General features: G+C 29.9%; 1 protein-coding gene across 1 annotated transcript; it reads left to right on the forward strand.

The window, feature by feature from the left end:
• The first annotated feature begins 11,195 nt into the window (after window positions 1-11,195).
• Window positions 11,196-12,592, forward strand: LOC112281166 (putative germin-like protein 2-1). Its single transcript, XM_090249479.1, has one exon. The coding sequence runs from the start codon at window positions 11,279-11,281 to the stop codon at window positions 11,936-11,938; it is 660 nt and encodes a 219-aa protein (XP_090105605.1). The 5' UTR covers window positions 11,196-11,278; the 3' UTR covers window positions 11,939-12,592.
• The last annotated feature ends 11,655 nt before the right edge of the window (window positions 12,593-24,247 follow it).

A 24,247-nucleotide genomic window follows, 5' to 3' on the forward strand; every position in this document is an offset into this window, starting at 1 on the left:
ATCCTACTTCTATTGTTGTATTTTCAAGGTAGTCAACTATTCACTTTTAAAAAAATTATTTAGTTTTGTAATACTAATTTTTTCTTTGAAAAAAATGGATTTTTTTTCTTTGTAGAAATTTTTATTTGATGTTATAGATTGTAGATTATCTTCCTCTAATTTAATGTTTTGAATTTTTTTTCATTTATCTATGGAATAAAAGATTATGGGTGCTATTCTCAACAAAAGTGAAAATAGATTTGTAACTATTGCAGATCTTCATGAGTTTATTAACACTCTACGAGTAGAAATTTCATGTATTTTTAACATAAATCATAAATTTATTATTTCTATATATACAAAAGAAGTCTTGAGTCTACACCAAGAAGTTATGTAGTTGAAAGAAGAAAGTAGATCAATTTAACAACCAAATTCAAGAAGTCTTGCTTCTACAAGTACAAAAAAATCAAGGATTAATATACTTCAGAAATTTGATGGAACAAGATCAAAATTTTAAGAATTTCAGTAATATGTTAAGCTCTATTTGAGATTGCATCCTTCCTAATACCTTAGTAAATTTACTCAAGTTGGATTCATAAATGCACTTCTATCAAGAAGTACTTTCTTTTGATTTTCATCTTTGATGAAAAAAGATTTATAACTACTCTATAATTTGAATTCATTCTTAGAAGTATTCATGGATATATTTTTAAAAGAAATTAATTGAAAAAAGATAGCAAAGACCAAGCTTGTATTATTATGACATAGATTACATTCAACTATCACATATGCTAATAAATTTTAAAAACTTGCTTGCAATATAGATTAGAATGACAAAGCCTTTATCAATTAGTTTCAATATTATTCAAAAAAAGTTTTAGCCTTGTTAGATTATAATTTAATTTATTCTAAATTATAAATTGATAAGATGAATTAAACTAAGTTATAATCTAATAAGGTTAAATTAATGGAATTATAGAATTTTGGATTAAACTACAACTAAATTTAATGTTATAAGAAATCCAATCTATTTGAAGATTATACATTTTTAACCACAATAATCTTAATATAATCAAATTGAAATATTTTTATTATATTAAATATTACTATGCTATTATGATCTTTAATTGCCATACCTAAAGAAATAATCTCATACATAATATCTCCAAAAGATAGTAAACGACTATCTATGACTTTTACATATACAGATTTAATTTTTTTGATTAAAGATATCTCTTGTTTTTTGATAAAGTCTTTATTTATAAAACATGTTATGGCTCATGAATCTAATAAGACTAAGATCTTTTATTAATTTATTTTAAATTAGTCTTATCAAAAATCTATTTTTGATAGTAGAAAGATGTCAAATAATATTATTAGCCAATATTAAGATTTGTAGGATGTTTTTAAAAAATAAAATATAAATAATCTTCTAAAGCATTGATTCTATAATTATTTAAATAATTTGCAAGAAGGAGCTTAACCACCATTCATACCAATCTACATCTTATTAAAAAATGAATTAGTTGTACTAAAGGAGTACATTCACCAAAACTTGGCTAAAAACTTTACATCCTATTTGAAATGTCTAGCATGAGCTCCTATCTTATTTATGAAGAAAAATGATAGATCTCTATATATGTGTATAGACTATCAAGGACTTAATAAGATTACCATCAAGAATATGTATCTTCTATTTCTAATTTCAAGAGTTTTGACTAAGTCAATCACACAAAGATCTATATAAAAATAAATCTATAGAGAGCACGTAACTTACTCCACATCAAAGAAGGAGTTGAATAGAAGATTGCTTTTGGAATTAGATATGGATATTTTGAATATAATGTTGTTGTATTATAAAATTTTATAGTATATAAAAATTAGTTAGAACATATAATATGTTCATAAGACTTGGTATATGTTAGAATGGTTAAATAGATTAATTTAAAAAGAGTGGATTTAAGAAACTTTATTTTGAGTTTAACTTTTTAATTATAGCATTTCAAAAAAAAAATTATAGAACCTAAATATTTAGTATGGAGTCTTGAGAGGAGATTAAAGCCAAAAGAAAAAATTCTTAACTAATAGGAGGCTTATTGGGAGGGATGAAAGCAAGGCATGGTTGGATGAAGGCAAGGAATGGAAAACTTCATTCCTATTGGTCGAAGGCCATGTCCAATATGCTTCAAGGAGGCTGCTCGAGGCCTTATTAGGGATTAGGGTTTTTTTTTCAAAGTCATTCAAGCTTTGGAGGCTAGGATTAGCAAGCTCAGGCTTTTGGGTATAATTTGGGTGAAGAATTTGTGTGATTTTGAGTTCTTTTGAAGGATATATAGGTGTTCAAAGTTAAGGTGACAAATTTGTACCTACTGTCACTCTTTGAAGCATAACACATGCGTACAGGGAGCAATGAAAGATCGGCGACTAGAGTTGAAAATAAAAATTTCTTGGCTACACTTTACATGTACTGTTTGATAAGTTTCAAGTCTGGATGAAGGAGTTATAGGGCATTGAAGACAACACATATAATTCAAAGGCAATAAGTGAGTCATTTTGTTGATAGTAATGTTTGGAGCCATATCTTGAGTTTCTGGACGAATTTTTGGCTCAAAATTTCCATAAGTGTGAGTTATTAAGTTAAGAAGGTATAAATCAAAGTTTCATGGTATTTGAATACTTATTTCGTGAAATATAAAGAAATTAGTATACAAGTGTATGTAAGCTAGGGTTTAAAGCTATTGTTAGGATTTTGGTGATATCTCAAGATTTGTAACAAAATTGCGGTTGAATTTTTTGTAGTAGTTTTTGAAAGCACATCAGTACTTCATGTAAAATTTTGGATTATTTGGACGGTCTGATCGTGAGATATAAGCTGTTGAAGTTCGAGAAACATTCTTCATAAGGATATATAAGGTTTTAAGATACTTTATCATACATTTGGATGTTTTTTTGGTACTTGGGCTTATGTTTTGATGTAATTGCTCAAAAAAAGAAAATATTATATATATAAACTTGGTATTTTTTTATCTTAGACTTGATTGAGTATTTAGTGGCAACTAAAAGCCTAGTGCTTTTTTGAGGCAAATTCTCTCTACTCCGACAATGTTCATGCCTTTTGGATTTACAAATATACCAACTGCTTTTTAATATGTAATAAATAAAAACTTTTGTGAGTTTCTTGATAATTTTATTGTTTGCTATTTAGACAACATTCTAATCTATTTTAAGAATATAAGACAATATGAACTTCATGTTTGTTATATATTATAAAAACTTAAAGATGCAAGATTATATGCCAAGTTAGAAAAGTGTGTATTCCACACTACTCAAGTTGACTTCTTAAGATACATCATTTCAACCAATGGTCTTATGATAGATCCTAAGAAGGTTCAAACTATCATAAATTTAAAGATTTCAAATATAATCAAAATTATGTAATATTTTTTGAGATTTTCTAATTACCATTGAATCTTTATTAAAAACATTTTTTAATTTGCAAATCCTCTCATATACTTGACATGTATAAACAAACTTAAGTAGAGTAAAGAAGCTAAAGCATCAGTTGAAGCCTTGAAGATAATATTTATTTCAATACCAATTTTGTATTGCAATAATTTTTTCAAAGCATTTTTTATAAAAACAAATACATCAAACTTTGCTATAGGTGTTGTTTTTCCACAAATAGGAATAGATGATAAGCTCTACTTATTAATTTTTTATTTTAAGAATTTTCAGTAGCCGAGATCAATTATGAGATTCATAATAAAAAACTTCTTGTATTTATAGTTTCATTTTAAGAATGGCATTATTATCTAAAAAGTACTTTTAATCTAGGTACAATATATATATATATATATATATATATATATATATATAACTCATAATAATCTTAAGTATTCCATGTTTGTATGTGTTTTGAATTATTATTAGGCTTGTTGGAACATATCTTTATCAAGATTTGATTTTAAGATTACTAATTGATCCAAAAAATAACAAGATTTGTCAGACGCCCTTTCTAGATGTTCTTATCTTACACCAAAAGAAAGAGACAAAACTTATGATCAACAAAGAATGATTTTCTTGAAGCTAGAGTATTTTTACTTTTATACAATAAAATAAACATTGATTATTGATTGAAGTTTTTTCAAGCAACTTCAATCAAATATGTCTTCTAATATTCTTGTTTATGATATTAAGAATAATTCTTTTAAGTCTCATAATACTTCCAAGTTTGAATTCAAAAATAATCAAGTCTATTTTAAGAGACAATTATATATTTTAGAAGATGAAGCATGATTACATATTCTTGAAGTTTGTCATGACTTTTTAATAGTCAAATATTTTGGATATTAGAAGAATTTAAAGCTAATATTTAGAGATTTTTAGTAGATTTAAATATAGAAGGCAATTAAAGACTTTGTACAATTATGTGATATTTTTTCAAGATCCAAAATTCCTCGTTATTGATTTTACAAACTTCTTTAGCCATTACTTATTTCAAAATAATTACCATCTTTTATTTCTATAGATTTTATTATAAATCTTTTAGTCTCAAGTTTATATAATTTTATATTTGTGATAGTAGATTATTTTATCAAAATTACATATTTTATATCATATATAAAATTTATCAAAAGAAAAGAAATAACTAATTTATTTTTTGACAATATTTATCACTATCATAGATTTCTTAAGAATATTATATTAAATAAGAGAATTCAATTTGTATCTAGATTTTGTAGAATCCTTTTTAGGATTTTAAAGGTGGATATAAAGCTCTTTTTGGCTTTTTATCTTAAAATTAATGAACAAACAGAACAAATGATGTAAGTTTTAAAATAATATTTGAGGTTTGTCATCAATTATCATCAAGATGATTAAACAACTCTTTTGCCATTGGTAGAGTTTGTATACAATAATTTAATATATTCTTCTATTCAACAGATTTTTTTTTTTTTTTTTTTTTTCCAATTATGGTTATCATCCATGATTTGATACTTTTGACTTTTTAAAAATTAATAATCTTATAGCAAAATATTTGATAAATTTTTTGTTAAAACTACATGCAATAATGAAGGTATAATTAAAGGAAGCTCAAGAACAACAAAAGATTAATGCAAATGCTCATTTCAACAAAAAAAAATATAATTCAAAAAAAATAACAAAATATAGTTACTTTGTTGCAATATAAAGACAATTTGTTCTTGTAATAATTTGGATTATCAAAGACTTGGACTTTTTGCTATTTGTGAATAAGTCAAATCTTATTACTTATTGATTATATTTATTGGAGTCTATGAAGATCTATCTCAAATTCCACATATCTCTTCTTGAGCCATATAAGACAATGAATATCTTAGAAAGAAGACAAATTCCACTAGCTTCTATAAAAATAGATAATATTCAAGAATTTGAAGTAAGCAACATCTAAATAGATTCAAAGAAACAAAAAAATAGATTAAAATATCTTATTTAAAGTACAAATATCAAATTTATGAATGTACATGGAAGCTAACAAAAAAACTTGTAAATACAAAAAAGAAGGTTGAAGCTTAATATCAATAATATCCATCAAAATCAAGATAAAAAAAAATCAAGCTATATAAAAGATGATCATTGGCTCTTATGAAATTTATTTTTTAAAAAAAAGAAATATCACAAATATATATATTTAGTCTAATAATTACTTATATGATTTAATAGAAATAAATAAATATAGATTAATTTCATAATATCTTCTAAAAAAGCTTCTTAGTACCTTTATAGATATGATTTTGACTTTATCCATTTTCTAATTAGTTGGTGGATTAGAAATTTTTTCAATAATTTATCCATATACTACATATATTGATAGCTTTTAGAATAAGCTAACTATATGGCACACATATAAATAACTTACTTTACAAGTTAAGACATATATTTAACAAAGTTAATACATATTGGAGGTCCTATTGAATACTGACACATAGATTTTAGTTATAGAGTACATTTAGAAGCAAGAGTAAAACCTTCTTCATTCTTGATAATACCTTTCTAATTTTTAGTCTTATTTTAAGTCTTTTCAGTCTACTTGTCTTTTGCACTAGCCATTCTTATTCAATGTATTACCATCTTTGAGGGATTTTCAAATCTATTTGAGTGACATAAGATTATAGTAATGATTTCTTTTTTTAAAATTCATATCCTAGTTACACTATAGGTATAAATTTTCTTGACAATAATAAGTCTTTTCTTACTTAATAAGAAGTGTAAAACATATTATGTCAATTTTTATAAGCTATGGCCTTGATGAATAAGCTTCCAAAATCTTAGAAAGTGTCATTATGGCTTGATTTGTACTTCTCCAATAAAATCTTTATTCTTAATATCTTTCAAAGAGTTAGTTGTTGAATCTAATAGTGTAAGCAATAAATTACTGTAATAAATTTGTTCTCTGTATTGTCAGTAATAAATCTTTGATACTATCTTTGAACTCATATCAAAATTGATTAATAAAGATTTTTTCATTCCAATCCATGTTGCAAGTAAGATATTAGAATTTAGCAGCATATATAGTGACTGAACATGAATCTTATTGTAGCAATACAAGTTTGGTCTTTGCTATCTTTTTTCAATCATTTTTTGTAAATACAATTGCAAATACTTCTAAGAATGAATTCAAATCATAGAGTAATTGTGAATCTTTTTTCATCAAAGGTACAAACCAAAAAAGAACACTCCTAAAGAAAAGTATCTAATAAATCTAACTTGAGTAAATCTATAATTATATTAAAAAGGATGTAATTTTAGATAGAATTGTATATGTTGTAGAAATCCTTGAAGTTTTGATCTTATTCCATTAAAATTCTTAAGAATAATTATGCTTGCCTTTCTTATACTTATAGTAGCAAGACTCCTTAAATTCAATTATAAACTTGGTTTACTTGCTTCTCTTAATTGCATAACTTCTTTGCATAGACTTTGAACTTCATTGTTGACTTTTTCTATAGATATAGGAATAGTGCCTCTATAATTTACATTAAAAATACGAGAGATATTTAGTCTTGAAATATAAACAAACTAATAAAGATTTGTAATAATTGCAAATCTATTTTCACTTTTGTTGAGAGTAGTATCCATGATTTTTCCTTCTATAGACAACTTAAATAAAATCAAAAAGTTAAATTCGAAGGAAATATTTCACAACCTTTAATATCAAATAAAAATTTCTATAAAGAACAATAATCTACTTTCTTTAAAGAAAAAATTAATATTAAAAATCTAAAATATTTGTTTAAAATTGGAAAGTCCACAACCTTCAAAATACAATAATGGAAGTGGAGTAATCCACTCACTTTTAAAAAAAGATAAGAACAATAAGTTAATATCCTTATCAAACTATCAAAGATATGAATCTTGAAGAATGAAATCGTTAATGCATTCTTGTGTTACTTAAAAAGACTAAAAAAATTATTCAAAGATGATAATATATTGAACTAGAATGGCTATTACCAAAGACAAGATGACTAAAAAGTCTTAAGACAAAACTAAGTACTAGAAAGACATTGATAAGAATGAAGAAGGCTTCACTCTTGCTTCTATATATACTCTCTAACTAGGAGCTATGTGGTGATATTCTATAAGACTTCCAATATGTGTTGACTTTCCTAGACACATGTCTTAACTTACAAGCCAAATTATCTATATATATATATATATATATATACTACATAGTTAACTTGTTCTATAAGCTACCAATATGTATGATATATGGTTAGCTTCTTAATCAAGTTTCTAACCTACCAATCAATTAAAAACACATGTAAAATCAAAATCAAATCTATAAAACTTCTAAAAATCTTCTTTAGAAGATATTATAAAATTAATCTATATTTACTTCCTTCTATTTGATCATATAGGTAGTTGTTGGAAAAAATACATATATATTTATATGTGACATTTCTTTATGATTTCTTTACATTTTCTATAAGACTTTTATATTATTTTTTTATGGATTTTTTAAAGATTTTTTTAGGATTTTTAAAATTTAATTATGATTTCTTTGACTTAGTTAAAATTTCTTTAGGAATTAATTAATGTTGTTATGGATTATTTAAATTTATTTGGAATTGACAAGAGTGAGATAAGATGAAGTAATCCTTTATCTGAAATTGATAGGATGTATTAAAGATAACTAGTAGTTTAAGATTGCCAAAAAGTTGATTCTCAACATCTTATACAATCTTTTAAATTATAAATCTAACTTCAAAGACCTAATTAGTGCATTCCAAGGCCAGTTTTCACATGACACAACAACATCTTTAAAAATCATCATCCTTACTGAATATTCTTACAAATGAATATTTTCCACAAGGAGCATCAGCAAGCAGGAATCCGCTGGTGGTAACAAGGACGTATTGTAGGAGGTAGGCAAAGGCTGAGTGAATACTGAAGTGAAGAGTTACTAAAAATTGATTACAAATTTTTGAAAAAGAAGATTAAAAATACTTAAGAATGATGCCACAAATCAATTGCATGCAACAAGAGATGATGATAAGTCCAGACATATTCCAGGTTAAACGAAAGCAGTATTTGACCCTATTCCATTTTCTGGAAGGATTTCTTCAGTCCCGTTAGAGTTCCAACTCTGGATGTCCAGGTAGAAAATACGTCGGAACATTGCACCCAAACCAAATATGACGTGAATGAATCAGGTGGAGATATTTGGTGTTATCCCAGCTTTTATCTTGGGAATATTCTGCACTCAGTTGCAGAATATGTCTTGCATGGCGAAAAGTATAATGATTTTTTCAGAATTTAACATTAAATGGTGAAATGAGGTGTTCATCACATGCCTGAACTTTGACAATCATGTCACTTGTTTCCATATTCTTCCTACGGGGTTGACATTTAAGCACGTTTCAGGAGCTGGTTGTCAGCCCAATTGATGGGTTCTAGGCAGTGTAGAACTTGTAGTAGATAAGTCTCCTCGGTCTTGGGCAAAGTTCAAAAAACAAATGACTCGTTCACATTGCTGATAGTAAACTCATCCTCAGCTTCATCCCCTGAGCATGTTTGAAGCCAGTGGCACCCGACAACTCGGGGAAATAAATGCAGCTCCCAAAATCCATAAAGATGCCAAAGAGAATGAAGGGATCTCCCACCCGTGTCGAAAATAAAGGCAGATTGTTTGTATCGGTACGTACTTTCTATATCTTTTCCACGTGAAGCAGCGACTGGAGAGAGCACTTATTCGAGCAAAACCGGAAGAAAGTGTTACATACTCAACCGAGTTGATGCCATGACCAGAATTGGCTGCAGCTTGCGAAGCTTCCGCATTGGGTAGATTTTCAAAATATCCAACTGAAACCAAGGTGTTGCCGGCCAACTCCGACGGGAAAATGAACATAAGTTTTTGGAAAGTTTACTCCATCCAGACGAAGTGGGAGATAAGAATTCACTTTTCCGCTAACATGGAAAGGGAACACTTGATTTCACAGACTACGCACCACCTAGAACGTAGACAGGGACCAGCTATGCACAGCAACCAGCTGGAATTTAGTCTGTCATGACTAACCGCCCCAGCTTGGTGTAAAAAATGGGATAAGTGAAATCACAATAGATATTGTGGACCCAGGTATGAATTATTGTTGCAGCTACTGCCGAAGTATGTCCTTGTTATGCCGTCACTAGGCCGAAGGGGCTTTTATTACAAGTTCCCTGCTCTCTGGATAGATTGTTTAGACCTGCGAAGCAGGAGTTTCAGATGGGGCGAAGGTTGAGGCCTTCCAGACACATCATCCTGATCAATACAAAATGAATTTTAATTACGTCTTATTCAAAGTATAAAGTGCTAAATATAGACTCAGCACTAGTGTACCAGAGTGTAACAAATGCTTGTGTTTTCGATTCTGACTTCGTCATAATGACGACTAGAGTTTCATGTCGTCTACTTAGGGGACTGTCTTTGCCCCTTCAACTTTTAATTGTAAATTTGATGCTCTTGGAAGTTAAGTTTTTTTTATTAGAAAATAATTAATAGGTACTTATGAAATGAAATTATAAAATAGGCAGTTCTAAAATAATTGAACAGGTGCTTCCAAAGTCAACAATCATGAACTTTTCAATCCTTAACAACATGCTTCACGCAGTTTTCACTTCGATAACTCTGATCGAAAAGTTACGTTATTGAAACCAATAATCGTTGCATGGACCCACAAAAACGACCCCATAAACTCAGAACGATAATAGCTCCCAAGGTCAGGGGTGGTGTTTGTTGGTGGTTTATCCAGGTCAAAATGCGAATCAGCTGATTATTATTTACAGGGAACGAGCAGCCGCAGTTACATCGCAAGTAAACCGCCGACGTCAGAGTATCGTCATCCGAAGCTTTCGCGCATTAGGGGAAGGCGGCTGTACGTCCTGGCTTGAAAGATCATATATCGTACTTAGTTCGTGCAGTTGAAACACAACACAAGGTCTGACGCGCAAACCTTGTCGGCATTGCTGATCCTGTGTCGATCTGATTTGGTTGACAAGGGGCCACATTGAAAGTAGGTGTGGAAACTTGCGATTCTTCTCGCGGCAAAGGGGTTCACCAACTCGTTTAACAAATAAGCAAGAAGAAAAAAATTGAGCGAGTCTGACTACCACCGTTGAAATTTTTTACACTTTGCCCCTGCGTCATTTATGCCAAGTCCCACCATTAGTCACCTCGTGGGCGCCACAGACCAACATCGGAGAGATAATCAATCGTGGTGTGGATGCAGCTACTTCATGGTTTTCTCTTTCCGCTTAAGATAGAACTGATGCGTGCAGCTCTGTATATCTGGTGCTTTACACTTACCGAAAGTTCTTACCCACCGTTACTATCTCGTTGCTGGATGTCGCGCACTGGTCCTCAGCAGTTGTTTAAACACTCTGCATACGCAAGAATTCGTCAGTTCGCAAACATCATGTTTGTCTCATGCTGTTTCTGGTTCTAATTCTGGTAAGCTCAATGCGAACGATGGCCCCGCTCCAATATCTCCCCAAAATTCAACTCTCCACCTCCTAAACCAACAAAATCTTTTCAACGCACCTCTCTGCGTGCAAAGAAGCGCTTCTCGAAGGTAGAAAAACGAGGCATTAGTAACTTCTGCAACGACCTGGACTTTCCAGCCTGATCAAAACGACCGCCGTACCTGACAGTACAAAACCCGAGATGGCAATAACAATCCACAACAACTACCCCACCATCCATCCGTCTTCCACCCTCGCATACCTCCGTCGCTCATCGAGCTCCCCTCGCTCATCACTCCTGCTCTGCACCCTCAGCACCATGAACTCGGTGTGGGCAGCGCTTGCTGTGTTGCTGGTGGTGGGTGTTGTGCCCAGGTTCACCACGGCTGCCGACGAGGACCCGCTCCAGGATTTCTGCGTCGCTGACCCCCAGGCCGCCGTCACCATCAACGGCGTTACCTGCAAGCCTGCTGCTCAGGTGACGGTTGATGACTTCAAGACTGATGTCTTGAAAAACCGCGGAAACACTGCCAATGCTAACAATGCCGTCGTGACGGCTGCCAACGTGTTCAACTTCGGCGGCCTAAACACCTTTGGCATCTCGGCCGTGCGCATCGACTACGCCAAGGGTGGCATCAACCCACCGCACATTCACCCCAGGGCCACGGAGATTCTGTTTGTGCTGGAAGGGGAGCTGTACGTTGGGTTCGTAAGCAGCAATGGCACCGTGAACACTCTGTTCGCCACCTACCTCAAGAAGGGCGACCTGTTCGTGTTCCCCCGCGGCCTGGTGCACTTCCAGCTCAACGTGGGCAAGGGCGATGCGTTTGCGTTTGGGGCGCTGAGCAGCCAGAACCCAGGAGTGCAGCAGATAGCGCCGGCGTTGTTCCAGCCCGACATCAAGGACGAGGTGCTGGAGAAGGGCTTCAGGATCGACCGCTGGATCGTGGACAAGATCCAGGCCAAGTTCCGTCCCTAAGCGCCGGAATTGTCATTCCTGCAGTCGCCCAACTGCCGCCACAGTGTTTCGTCATCAATTGCTTCCGGCCTTCGTCGTGATGCACCTCCTCCGAATGTGAGAGTTGGTGTTCTCAGTTTAGTTTCTCATACCGTCCGGTAGAGGTGATTCTCAGGCAGTTTATCGGGTACTATCGTTTTCGCTCAGGAATTCATGCCGTGGTGTTGTTGCAATTCATCAGATTTCACGGTGTATCGTCGCCTCAGTTCGGGGTTCAGACGCACTCACTTGGTGTTGAAGCAATGATGTTTTGCGTCTAAATGTGGTGGGGAGTTTGCGTCACCAATGCATCCTGTAGGGGTTGTAGTGGAGAGCCTGTCGAGAAGGTAGACCAGACCATGTCAGTGAACGACTATAGCTGCTGGATCGTGTTGGTGGTTTGGTATGACCCATGTTTATGATCTTATTGGACTTGCTTTATAGTGTCATTGGTAATTGTAGGCGTGATGCTGTGCAGGTTTTGGGCTTGATGTCCGATTCAAGTGGTCTGTGTGCAAGTTTAATGTGCGTTCTCGACAGTGGGTATCAACATTGATTAGCATTGATGCGAGGCCAAATACTACGAGTTGTAGTTGTTTGTAAATAAATATATAAATTATATATATTTTTATTTTGTATATTTTGTTTTAAACTTTGTATTTAAAATAAACCATGTCAGACTTGTATTAATGTAATTATTTGATTTATGTTGTAATTTGTTTATATTGTTTATAATCCTTAATAGCAAAGGTTTTAAAATTAATATGTTTGTTTAATAGTAAGCATATCATCATTAATGTAATAAATCAAAATATATATTTTTTTATCAAATATTGGATGATGTTTTTAAAAAATTATGATTGTTATAGTAGTTTTATTTTATAATAAATTTGAAAGTTTGAAATTATGATTCACTAAATTGTGTTTATATAGAACTTGTTTAACTTTATAAATACCAAATATTTTAAATGATGCACTTTATAAGCTACATTTTGGATTGACACATAACAAATTTATTTTTCTAATGATATATATATATATATATATATATATATATATGTGAATAAAGATATGGTATAATTATAAATAATTAGAAATAATTTAATAATTTAGTTTTAGTTAAATTATATTTAAATATAAATTAAATATTTTTTTAGAATATATGCTCATATTGTTAGAATTTTGTTTTTTACATCTATATTAGTTGAGGATTTGTGATAAAGATAAATTTAATTAATAAAGTTTAAAATAAATAAATTATGAAAATATATGTATGTATATGTATATATATATATGTATATATATATATATATATAAATATCCATATATACATGTATTATTTTATAATACATATTTAATACTATTAAAAAAATTTATTATTTTAGGTTTAACATAGATTTATAAATTAAATATTTAATTTTTTAAAATTATTTTAAAATAATTCTATAAAGAAAATTAAGATTTATAATAAACATTAGAGTAAAAAAATTATTAATTAAGTGGATGATTAAAAATTACAATCATCTTTATAATAAAATTATTTCTAATTATATTAGACTTTGTAATATTTTTATAGACTCATATTATATCTTTATTTTTTATTTGATAATTAGTTCATTCTTAAGTTTTTTGTCAACAAAGAAATTAAGTGCAATGCATACTTTGAAAATTATTGTAAAATAAAAGCATCTTTAATTTTAAATTTCTATTACTAAAATAAATTTTGAAATAAAAAATATAATATATTCTATATATATATATATTATTTATTTTATTTTTTATTTAAAAATATTTTTTTAACATAAGATTTTTTTTATTAATTTGATTCATATAACTCTTAGTATAAATTGACCATTTTAAATAATCTTAGTCCAAATTATGTGTTATTGATTTTTAAATCATTTAGATAAATAAATATAAATTAAAATATACTATGTAAATATTAGTTTTTTTAAAAAAGAAATAAAAATCTTCTTATTGGTTGGTAGGATCTGAAGTATTACCACTTTATTGGTTGATCTTATTCTATTATTTTAAAAATCAATAATTAAAGACAATCATGATATTTAAAGTAATAATACTTAGGTTGTTACAACTTTATATTATCAAATTTTGTATTCTATTATTATTTCTATAATAAAGATTCTATAAAATAACTTATAAAAAATAACAAATTTAACTTGCTATTATAAACATCTAATAAGAAGATTTTAAAAATATTCATAAAATATTATATTAGATTTAAAAAGGTACTATAAGATTTTTAGAATATTTTAATATGAGATTTTAAAAGATTCTTAAAATATTCTTATAGAATATTCTAAAAGATTTTTAGAAAGTTCTCAAAAGTTCTCAAAATATTTCAATAGATTTTATAAAGTTCTAAAAAGCTTAACAAAATTGATCGAGAAGCTTCCTAGAGTTGCTTCATCAAGTAATATAGAAATTTCTTAAGAAGCTTTCTAATATCTAGTATATATTGAAATTGAGGTAAGGCCTTAGTCTTATCTTCCTAATCATCTTCAAGGTGCTACAATCCATACGGGACTTGTGCACCTCCTTTCCTACAAAGACTACACTAACTATTGGTCCTCCTATTTTCTACTAGTAGAATCAATAATTTTATATTTTTGACTTCACCATAGTGTTTAAAAACACTCAAATAGCCTAGGAACTAATTGTGGCCTTCAAAACTTACTTCATTTCTTCATAAAGGCTCTCAAAGTGGTAAAATTTATTTTTACCAAAGTCTTAGAAATTATTCTAAATTTTCTTTAAAAAATTATAAATAAATTCTAATTAAATTCTAAAAATTCCTATAATGGTTCTATAATACTAATATTAATTGAAGACTATAATTTTCTATCTTGATGATTTTTATAGTGATAAAATAAATTTAAATCTACTATAAATCATACTTTCTATATAACTAGCTAAAAAGACATGAGATTCTTTTTTATGCTTCTTCTAACTACTAAATTATATTTATAGTTTTTCTTATAAATAATATATATATATATATATATATATATATATATATATATATATTGAAGGCTAATATAAATATTAATCTTAATAAATATCTTTCAATACTCAATAATAAAGAAAAAAAATACTAAATAAACTAAGATAATTACCTCTAAGACTTACTAAGACTTCAATTCTACAACTAATATTCTAATTTTTTATTTGTCTAAAACTTTCCATACTATTCACCATATATTGTGGTTCTAAGCATTCTAAATGCATCTTTTTATCCTATAAAACTAATGATTCAAATTGATGACTCACACAAGGACATTTGTGTGGGGCTATGGGAATTCAATTTCAATCCGTAAACCACTACTTAGTACCTTTAGAGGTTAGACCACCTCCCATCCTTCCTGAATTCACATATCCTAAGAATAGGAATAGAGAGAAAGAAGGCTTTAAGAATGAAGTCCTTAAAAGCCAATATAGATTCCAAAATGAACTTGACTACCAAATGAAGGCTATACAAGAGCAAATGACTTTATTGATTAAGAATCAAAATTTAAACCAAGCCCCACCTTCTATAGAATCTGATAGGCACCCCTTTTGGACTTTAGTGTACTCGATGTAGCCAATTTGGACATACAAGTCAATTTTTCTCAAATTAGCAAAATTACCAATAGAATGAGGAAAGACCACAATCATATATTCTACCTCATAGGAATTAAAGGATGGTGGGTTCAAATTCCCAATTCTATTCTTAAAAAAATCCCATCCATAGCTTTAGGAACCAACAATAACAACAAGAATAAGAGATATACCACTTTTGTAAAAAAAGCTATTCCTTGTATAGTTGTTGAATAAAAAATAGAATAATATATAGAAATTGTGAGAAAAACCATCCTATAGATGTATATAGATAATTTGATAAAATAATTTTCTTACAATTTCTACAAAAAAATTATCAAAAATAAGTCCAAGATCAATTGAAGGAGGCAAGAACCTCAAATTTGGATAATAATTTAAGGCTTTTTAATCTTTTTTATGATTATAATAATTATCATCAAATCTAATATTTTCTTTCAAGTTTAAATATTTAACAAGTATTTATTCCATTAAATAGTGGCTAATTTCAATGTAGTCAAGAAAATAAAGAAAAAATTCTCAAAATTTAAGGTCTTTAGAATTATCAACCAAGAAATAAGATTTTCAATCTATTATAGACCAACCTTCATCTTTTCAAACTTACTATATCTTCCATGAAAAAGTTCCTAGTAAAGATAAAAAACTTATTAATATGCCAACCTTGGCAATTATGATAAGATCTTGGCATATTAGTCCTCTTCCTCCTATTTCAGTAGAGATTGAAAATAGCTCAAAAGATTCTCTTTACTTCTCTGATCTAAACAAAGCTATAAGGGAGGCAATAGACAACATGAAGAAGTTACAACCCTTTCTTTCAAATTTTGAATCCAACTTCTTTTAGAAATCCAAAATAATAAAGAATTTTTTTTTATAGAAACAAAATTCCTTCTACATAAGTGTAGGAAGGTCCTAGGATTCTTAAAACAAAATATAGTTCTTCACTTCTTTTAAAAATTAGGAACCAAGAAAAATCCTATGATTTATGAAAAAACATGAGTAAAATTAAGGTTGATATAACCATTGCTTAATTATTGGAGGTTTTTCAAATAATGAAAAGAATTTTAAAATAGGCTTGCCTACTAAAAGATGACAAGTTGTCTAAAGAAAAAATCCAAGCTCATGTAAGAACAATCCAAAGAACACAAGAGGTTAAGGCAATAGAATTGAAAGTATCAATAGTTGACAAGATCATTTCCTACATAATTAAAAATAGTAGTAGATTAAATATAATGCTTAAAAGAACCATAGAAAAATTTGGTATTAATATCATTGATCTTTTTTCTTATGTAATTAATATGACTAATCAAAGCCAAAACATCCTTTTGGATAAAATTAGTAGATGTAGAATGACAGTAGGTGGCAAAGAGTATTTCTTTACTTTCTATGTTATTTTTATGCACCCAATTAAGAATTCTTATTCCTTACTATTAGGTAGACCTTTGTTTAGGAAAGTTAAGGTAAAAATTAATTAGAAGAATAAAAAGTCCTATATAATTTATGGCCCTTCAGAAAATCTAACAAAGATCCTTATTTAACTCCAAAGATTAGCACTAAAAAAAACCTCTACTCATTCTTTTGAAGATGAAACATACATTCTTCAATCCAAGCAATAGTTGAAAAAAAAATGAGATTTGTTAATTTAGGAAGAAATAAATTGATTCAAGCTAATGTAATCAAACCTATCCTACTAAGTTGTATAGGCTCCAGATTATATGATTGGGAGGTAGATAGAAAATTCACCCAATAGTTAAAAAAACATTGTACTTCAAGTATAGATGAAAAAATGAATGTCAAGTTTATAGAAATATTTTCTATTTGACAAAACAATGAAGTAAAAGTAGATTTAGCCACCTTAGTTGATGACATTAAAATTGAAGATGTTCTTAGGATGAACTTTGATGGCACTTAAGGTCAACAATTAATAGACATGATTGAAGAAGTTGACCTTAATCTCTTCTAATAATTTATATATACTTCCACTATTCTAATAGCTAAAAATGAAATGATTATTTATCTATCAAATACCAAATAATTGATATAAAGGACCAATTATAGAAATTACATGCACAAAATCTTGATTACAAATTAATGGATGTAACTTTAAAAAATGTGGATCAAAAATTCATCAAAGTGAGAATTTAATTAACAGAGAATGAATTGACAAGTTACAATTTATTAATTTTATAATATAGGAATGTATTTTCTTGATTGTATAAGAACCTTAAAGGCATACCTCTATAAGTAGCCCAATATAGAATTCTTCTCTTTTTTAATTTAATTTTTGTAAAAAATAAAAAAAATAAATCCTAATATGTAATTAATTGTTAAGGCAAAATTAGAAAAATTTCTCTAAGTTAGATTTATTCAACCTATGGAAATTATGGATTGGTTTCATCAATGGTATTAATTAAAAAAAAAAAAAAAACTTAAGCTTAACAAGTGCACTCAAAAAGATCACTTTTCTCTGCCATTTATAAATACCATCTTAGAAGAGATAATTGGGCATGAATTATATATATTTATAGATGGATATCCAAGTTACAATAAAATTTCTATAGTCCTACAGAATCACAATAAAATAGCCTTCACTACACCTTGGGACACATTCATTTATGTGTTTATGTTTTTTAAACTTTGCAATGCTCTGGCGGCATTTCAAAAAGCAATGTCATATGTCTTCTCAGATCTGCTACACAAATCAATGATAGTATTCATTGATGATTTTAGCTTCTAGTCCTCAAGAAGAAGACATTGTAATTGTATAAGGCCTAATCTTCAAAGATGTAAAAAAACTAGAATAGCTTTAAATCTTCACAAAATATTTCTAGTAATTAAAAAGAAGTCCTACTAGGATATGTAGTATCAAAAAAGGGTAGGAAATCCAATCCAAAGAAAGTCAAGGTAATTGTAGAATTAAATCCTTTTTCAATGATAAAGGAGATATAAAGAACCTTAAGACACATTGAATGGTATCAAAAAGTTATACAAGACTATCCTACACTTTTCATGCCTATAACTCAATTAATACAAAAAAAAGTGAAGTTTGAGTAGAGAGAAGAATGCCAAAATGCATTTGATATTGTGAAAAAAAAACTTAGTACCTTCTCAATCTTAAGACCACTAAATTGGTTATTATCCTTCCATGTACTTTGTGAGACTTTGTTGGTCGTAGTAGAAAATATCTTGTATCAAGCGATTGGAGAGAAAGGCAAAGATTATTCTATGGTCTTCGAGAATAGGCAATTGAATCCTACAAAAAAGAATTATACTACCACAGAATAAAAATGCCTTGCCATGGTTTTTTTTGTCAAGAAGTTTAGACACTATCTTCTCGTAAATTTGGTAGTAATTTTTATAGACTACATGGCAATCAAATACCTTATTAACAAGGCAGATTTGAGTAGTAGACTTATAAGATGGATGCTTCTACCAAAATATTTTTATTACACAATAGAATACAAGCTTGGAAAAATACTCAAGTAAGTAGATCATTTATCTAGATTGTCAAAACAAATTGGTGAAGCTTCAATTGACAACACCTTGATAGATAAAAGCTTGTTTGTTGTTTCAATTACTACCACTTGGTATCAATTAATTACTAAGTTGTTTTCTAAAGAATCTATTCTAAAAGTTAATATGTCTAAGTTAGTAATTTTTTTTGTAAATATTTTAGTTAAAGTTCTCGTTGCATTCCAACTTCAGTAGATGAAAGGAATTGAACTAATAGAGGTAGATTCGAATATGGAGAAAGATTGGTTATATGAATTGGGTTTGTTAGTGTACTAATTGATTGTATTTTGACTATCTGAAATCAAATATCAAACTACAAAACATCGAGGCTTACTACTTTCGTCTTAATTCAATCCATAATCCATTCTATGATTATCAATTCAACAATGCTTCTCTCAATCACCATTCTTTATAGGCAAATAATAAAGAAAATAAGGTGGTAGCACTAAGCTTATCTCCGCTTACGACTCTCAGTCTAGCACTCAATTTATGACTCTCAGTCTGGTCCTTGATGTCTCTTTTTTCAACCTATTTATCCTACCAAAAAGATGATCCGTTGGCCAGCGGATTCCAAGGTTATGACCCTTTGAATTCTTAACCATTCATTCTACTAATAACCTATTATTACCAGCTAAACTGCCTAACCATCAGTCTAATTTTCAAGGTTGTCAATAACTAATCAGTAACTTACTACAAAGTTTATTTATCTATTCTACATAGCCCCACTCCTAATTGTGTAGCGTCCTCACAAACATTATTTAACCTCAACTTATAAAGACGTAGCAACGTTGGCTTCTTCAGTCAATGGCATTGGCTTACCATCCTTTGAATTGGTGACCTTCTCCTCTTTACATCTTCGTTGATTGCCTTCATGTTCGATGATTCTCTATCCAAACGTGCCGTCAGATCTTCATTCAACAAATCCAATTTCCATACTTAAGATTCACGGTGGCCAATTTGGTTGTCATGCTCCTCTAACATCTTCTGCCATTCTTCTGTCGGTTTCAAAGGTATCTCCAAAGGTGTTATCGTTGAAACTGGCATATTGGTCCATACTAAATTATTGGCCTCCTTTGCTAATACTGCTAGTTTATTCTACAACATTGTAACTTCTACTTGCAGCCGTTCTTGTCGTTCTTTCTGATCGATCTCCATCAATACTGTCTCAGATATCATATTCGCCATCTTCTCCTTAATCGCAAAAGAAAATACGATACTTGTCAAGAGCCTCCCTCCTACTTCTTACTATGGTCCAATCAATTGGATCGACCCCCTTTTTTGTAACAAAAAACTCATCTCGGATTTATGTACAGTAAAGTTCAAGCTGATTACCATTGATCCATGTCTTAAATTTAGAATCCATAAAATCTTCCAATTGTACTGAACCATTTGGAAATCCGTCAAGAACTCAATATGACCCATGCCATTAAACTTGAAATTTTTTTGGAAAATTTTTAAATCAACTATCCTAAAGAAGTATCAAATCATTTGGCATAAAAGTCTTTGGTCTAAGCTTACTATCATAATAAGTCTTCCTTCATTTTTGTGTAGTTTCCATTATCATTAATGCATTGGCTCTAGTTTCATCTAATTTTTTTAATTCTTCTAAATAGTGTCGTAATGAATAATGATCTCTCAATATAGTATCTATAGCAATTCGTAAACTTTGGACTCCCAATTCAATAGGTAATATTGCTTCCTGGCCATAAACCAATTGAAAAAGGGATAGCATTGATAGTAACTTTATATGTAGTACGGTATGTCCATAAAGCTGCGAACAACTTAGTATCCCAATCTATTCCTGCTTATAAAACTATTTTTGTTAAGATTTTATATAAAATTCTATTAGTCTTTTCCATTTATCCATTGACTCTAGGATGATACGGTGTAGTCTTCCGATGTTTTATCTTGTATTTAGCCATAAGTGCTTCAATTGTACTATTGATAAAATGAGTTCTTCGATTACTAATTAATTCTCATGGACAATCGAATCATGTAATAATATTTTCATACAAAAAGGTTGCTATTGCACTTGCACTATCAGTTTTCGTAGCTACTGCTTTAGCCCATTTTGTTACGTAATCTGTTGCTACCAATATATAGCATTTTTGTCCATTTCTTGAGGCTGGTGCAATTGGTCCTATAAAATCAATTCCCTATTTTTTAAAAGGCACTTGAGTTAGAATTGGTACTAATGGCATTGTTGAAGTTCTAGTAGGTCAATCTATTCTCTGACATGGGTCACAATGACGGACGAATTGGTGGGCATCTGCAAACATTGTTGGCTATCAATAACCAGCTTGTAAAGCTTTACAAGCAGTGTCGTCCTCCGTAAAATGTCCACTACAACTATCCAAGTGGCAACCTTCTAATATAGTATACACTTTAGTCTGATAAATACAGCGTCATAAAACTCCATCCTTGCCTTGTTTATATAAAGCTTCACCAATCATCGTATAAGGTGTACATTTTAATATTAAGCATGGTTTAAGCTTTTTATTAAAATTAGGTGGGAAGGTTTGAAATATCAAGTATTGAATTATTTCACTATACTCCAAAGTAATTACATCTACCGCAAATAGTTCCACATCGGATAGTGCATCGTTAATGGGTTCATTATCCAATATATTAGATAACCGAGATAAATAGTCCGCATTAGAATATGATTTTTTTCGTCTTACGTGAATAGTAAAGTCAAATTCTTGCAAGAATAGAATCCATCGTGCAATACGACCACTCAATTGATGCTTATTAATCATATATTTTAAAGCATCATGGTCGACATGGAAAATAAATCTATAACCAAGAAGATAATGTCGAAACTTTTGTATGGAATAAATCATTCCCAATACTTCTCTTTCTATTGTTGTATAATTTCTTTTAGCTGCTATCAATTGACAACTTGCATAATAAATAGGGTGATCAAAATCTTCGTCATCTTTCTGGCTTAGCACAAAATCAATCGCAACATTAGATACATCCACATAAACTTGGAATGGTTTTGTCCAACAAGTTGCCACCAATATTGGTACTGAAACCAATTTTTGTTTTAATTTTTTGAATGCAATTGTACATTTCTTTGTCCAAAATAGACTAGTCCCATTAGTTGGTGGTTTCTTCAAGAGATTTGTTAAGTGAAGACATATAACTACAAATAGATAAATAAATGGCCGATAATAACTGACATGGCTGACAAATGCTCAAACACCCATAACAGTGTCTGATTGCTTTAATTCTACTATAATCTTTATTTTATCCAGATCTGTAGCAATGCCTATCTTCGAAACTATATGACCCAATAGTTTACTAAAAGATACACCAAATTGGTATTTTTTCAAATTTAAAAAAAATTTATATTTGGCACATTGATTCAAAATTAATCAAGATATTCTAAATGTCTGTCTCTCGTATTAAATGTACAAAAATCATCCAGAAATATTTCCATTGAAATTTGTAGATAATTCTGGAATGCTTACATCATTACTCTTTGAAATATAGCTGGTGCATATCAAAGCCCAAATGGCATAACCTTATAGGTAAAGGTCCCCCAATCCATAATAAAAGTAGTTTTTAAGTGATCTTCTTTAGCAATCTTAACTTGATTATAAGCGGAGAATCCATCAAGAAATGAATAACATTCATGTCCAGCAACAACATCCAATATACTATCCGTGACTGATAAAGGAAAATAATCCTTCTTGATAGCTGCATTTAATTTTCAAAAATCTTGACAGATGTGAATTTTTCTATTTTTTTTTGGTACCATAACAATTGGTGAAACCATTCACTCAAAGGAACTGGATAGATAAATCCAACCTCCAAGAGTTTATCCAGTTCTTCTTTTACTATAAGTGAGTATTTTGGATTAAGTCGATGTTCTCTTTAGCATACTAGTGTAGCGTTCTCCTCCAATATAATTTGATGCTCACAATCTTCAGCTGTAATTCCTTTCAAATCCACATATGACTACATGAAAGTAGTTTTATACATTAAAAAGTAATCCACCTAAATTTCTTTCTTCTTCTCTTTTATACCATCATAAATTTGAATGATTTGAGGAGCCTCTGTGTATCTAAATTAATTGATTGACATCGTGGAATTTCAGGAGTCTCTGAACTAATGTTCTACTCAATTCCAGAATCTTTTATAAAATCCAATATATGAGAACTTTCAAACTCCAGTTCCATAGTAGTAACGTGATTAATATCTCTTCTATTCATCCAATATGCAATCATGTAATCAGAATTGTCAATAATATCTGGAAGAACTAAGTACTCTCTCGGTCCCCTCTATTGGTAGTTCATTCTAGTGTGCTCCACAACTTGCCTTGTATCAACATAAATTGGGGCAGGTGTACCAATTTCTTCTTCTGTAGACTTATTTTCATAATCTGACGTGAATTCTAAACTAGCCACTTGAGTTTCTCCGTAATATCGGACAGGGTACATTTGAAGCACAATTTTATCATTACCTTTCTCAATTGTCAATGTACCATGGTCCCAGTCATTTCAAGCTTTAGCTTAATACAACCACAGTCGCCCCAATAAAATTGGGTATGATAATATAGAGCTTCGTAATCAAAAAATAATATAATCAATTTTGTAGGTAATCCCTGTAATTACTGTATCAATATTTTATAAAATATCCATAGGTTTAATTCGACTGGAGTCAGTCATTCTCAAAACTATTACAGTAGATAATAAGTGATCCAAACCCAACTCCTCTATTGTAGCGGCATTCATAAGATTTACATTAGATCCTCCGTCTACTTGCACTCCTAATGGTAACACTCTATTGATTGAGACATCAATTGTTGGTGCACTCAGATTAAGATTCAAACTTCTCAAATTTCTTTATTTTGAAATCTGTGATAAACTAATGATGAATTCAAGATAGTTTGGCACTCAAAAGCTACCGCTAATAGTTGCTTCATGGAGATCGTGTTCTATATGGTGCCCAAATCTTTTAGAATATCATATGATTCTATATTAGTAGTAATTCCCAATGTCCGTTTCTTCTTCTCAATCCTAAACACCGACAGAAGTAAATTGATTTTCTCTATATTGGAAATTGATAAAGCTACTGGAACTGAATTTGAAAGAGCTTGTAAATTTGGTTCTTTCAACAGATAAGATTGTTCTCCTAATTGGACTGATATTGGTTTCT

Source organism: Physcomitrium patens, chromosome 4 (genome assembly GCF_059467195.1).
Source record: "Physcomitrium patens ecotype Gransden chromosome 4, ASM5946719v1, whole genome shotgun sequence".
NCBI lineage: Eukaryota > Viridiplantae > Streptophyta > Bryopsida > Funariales > Funariaceae > Physcomitrium > Physcomitrium patens.

What these genes read in the sequence shown, in the direction of transcription:
- LOC112281166 (XM_090249479.1), top strand. Translation starts at nt 11,279, where the DNA reads ATGAACTCGGTGTGGGCAGCGCTTGCTGTGTTGCTGGTGGTGGGTGTT.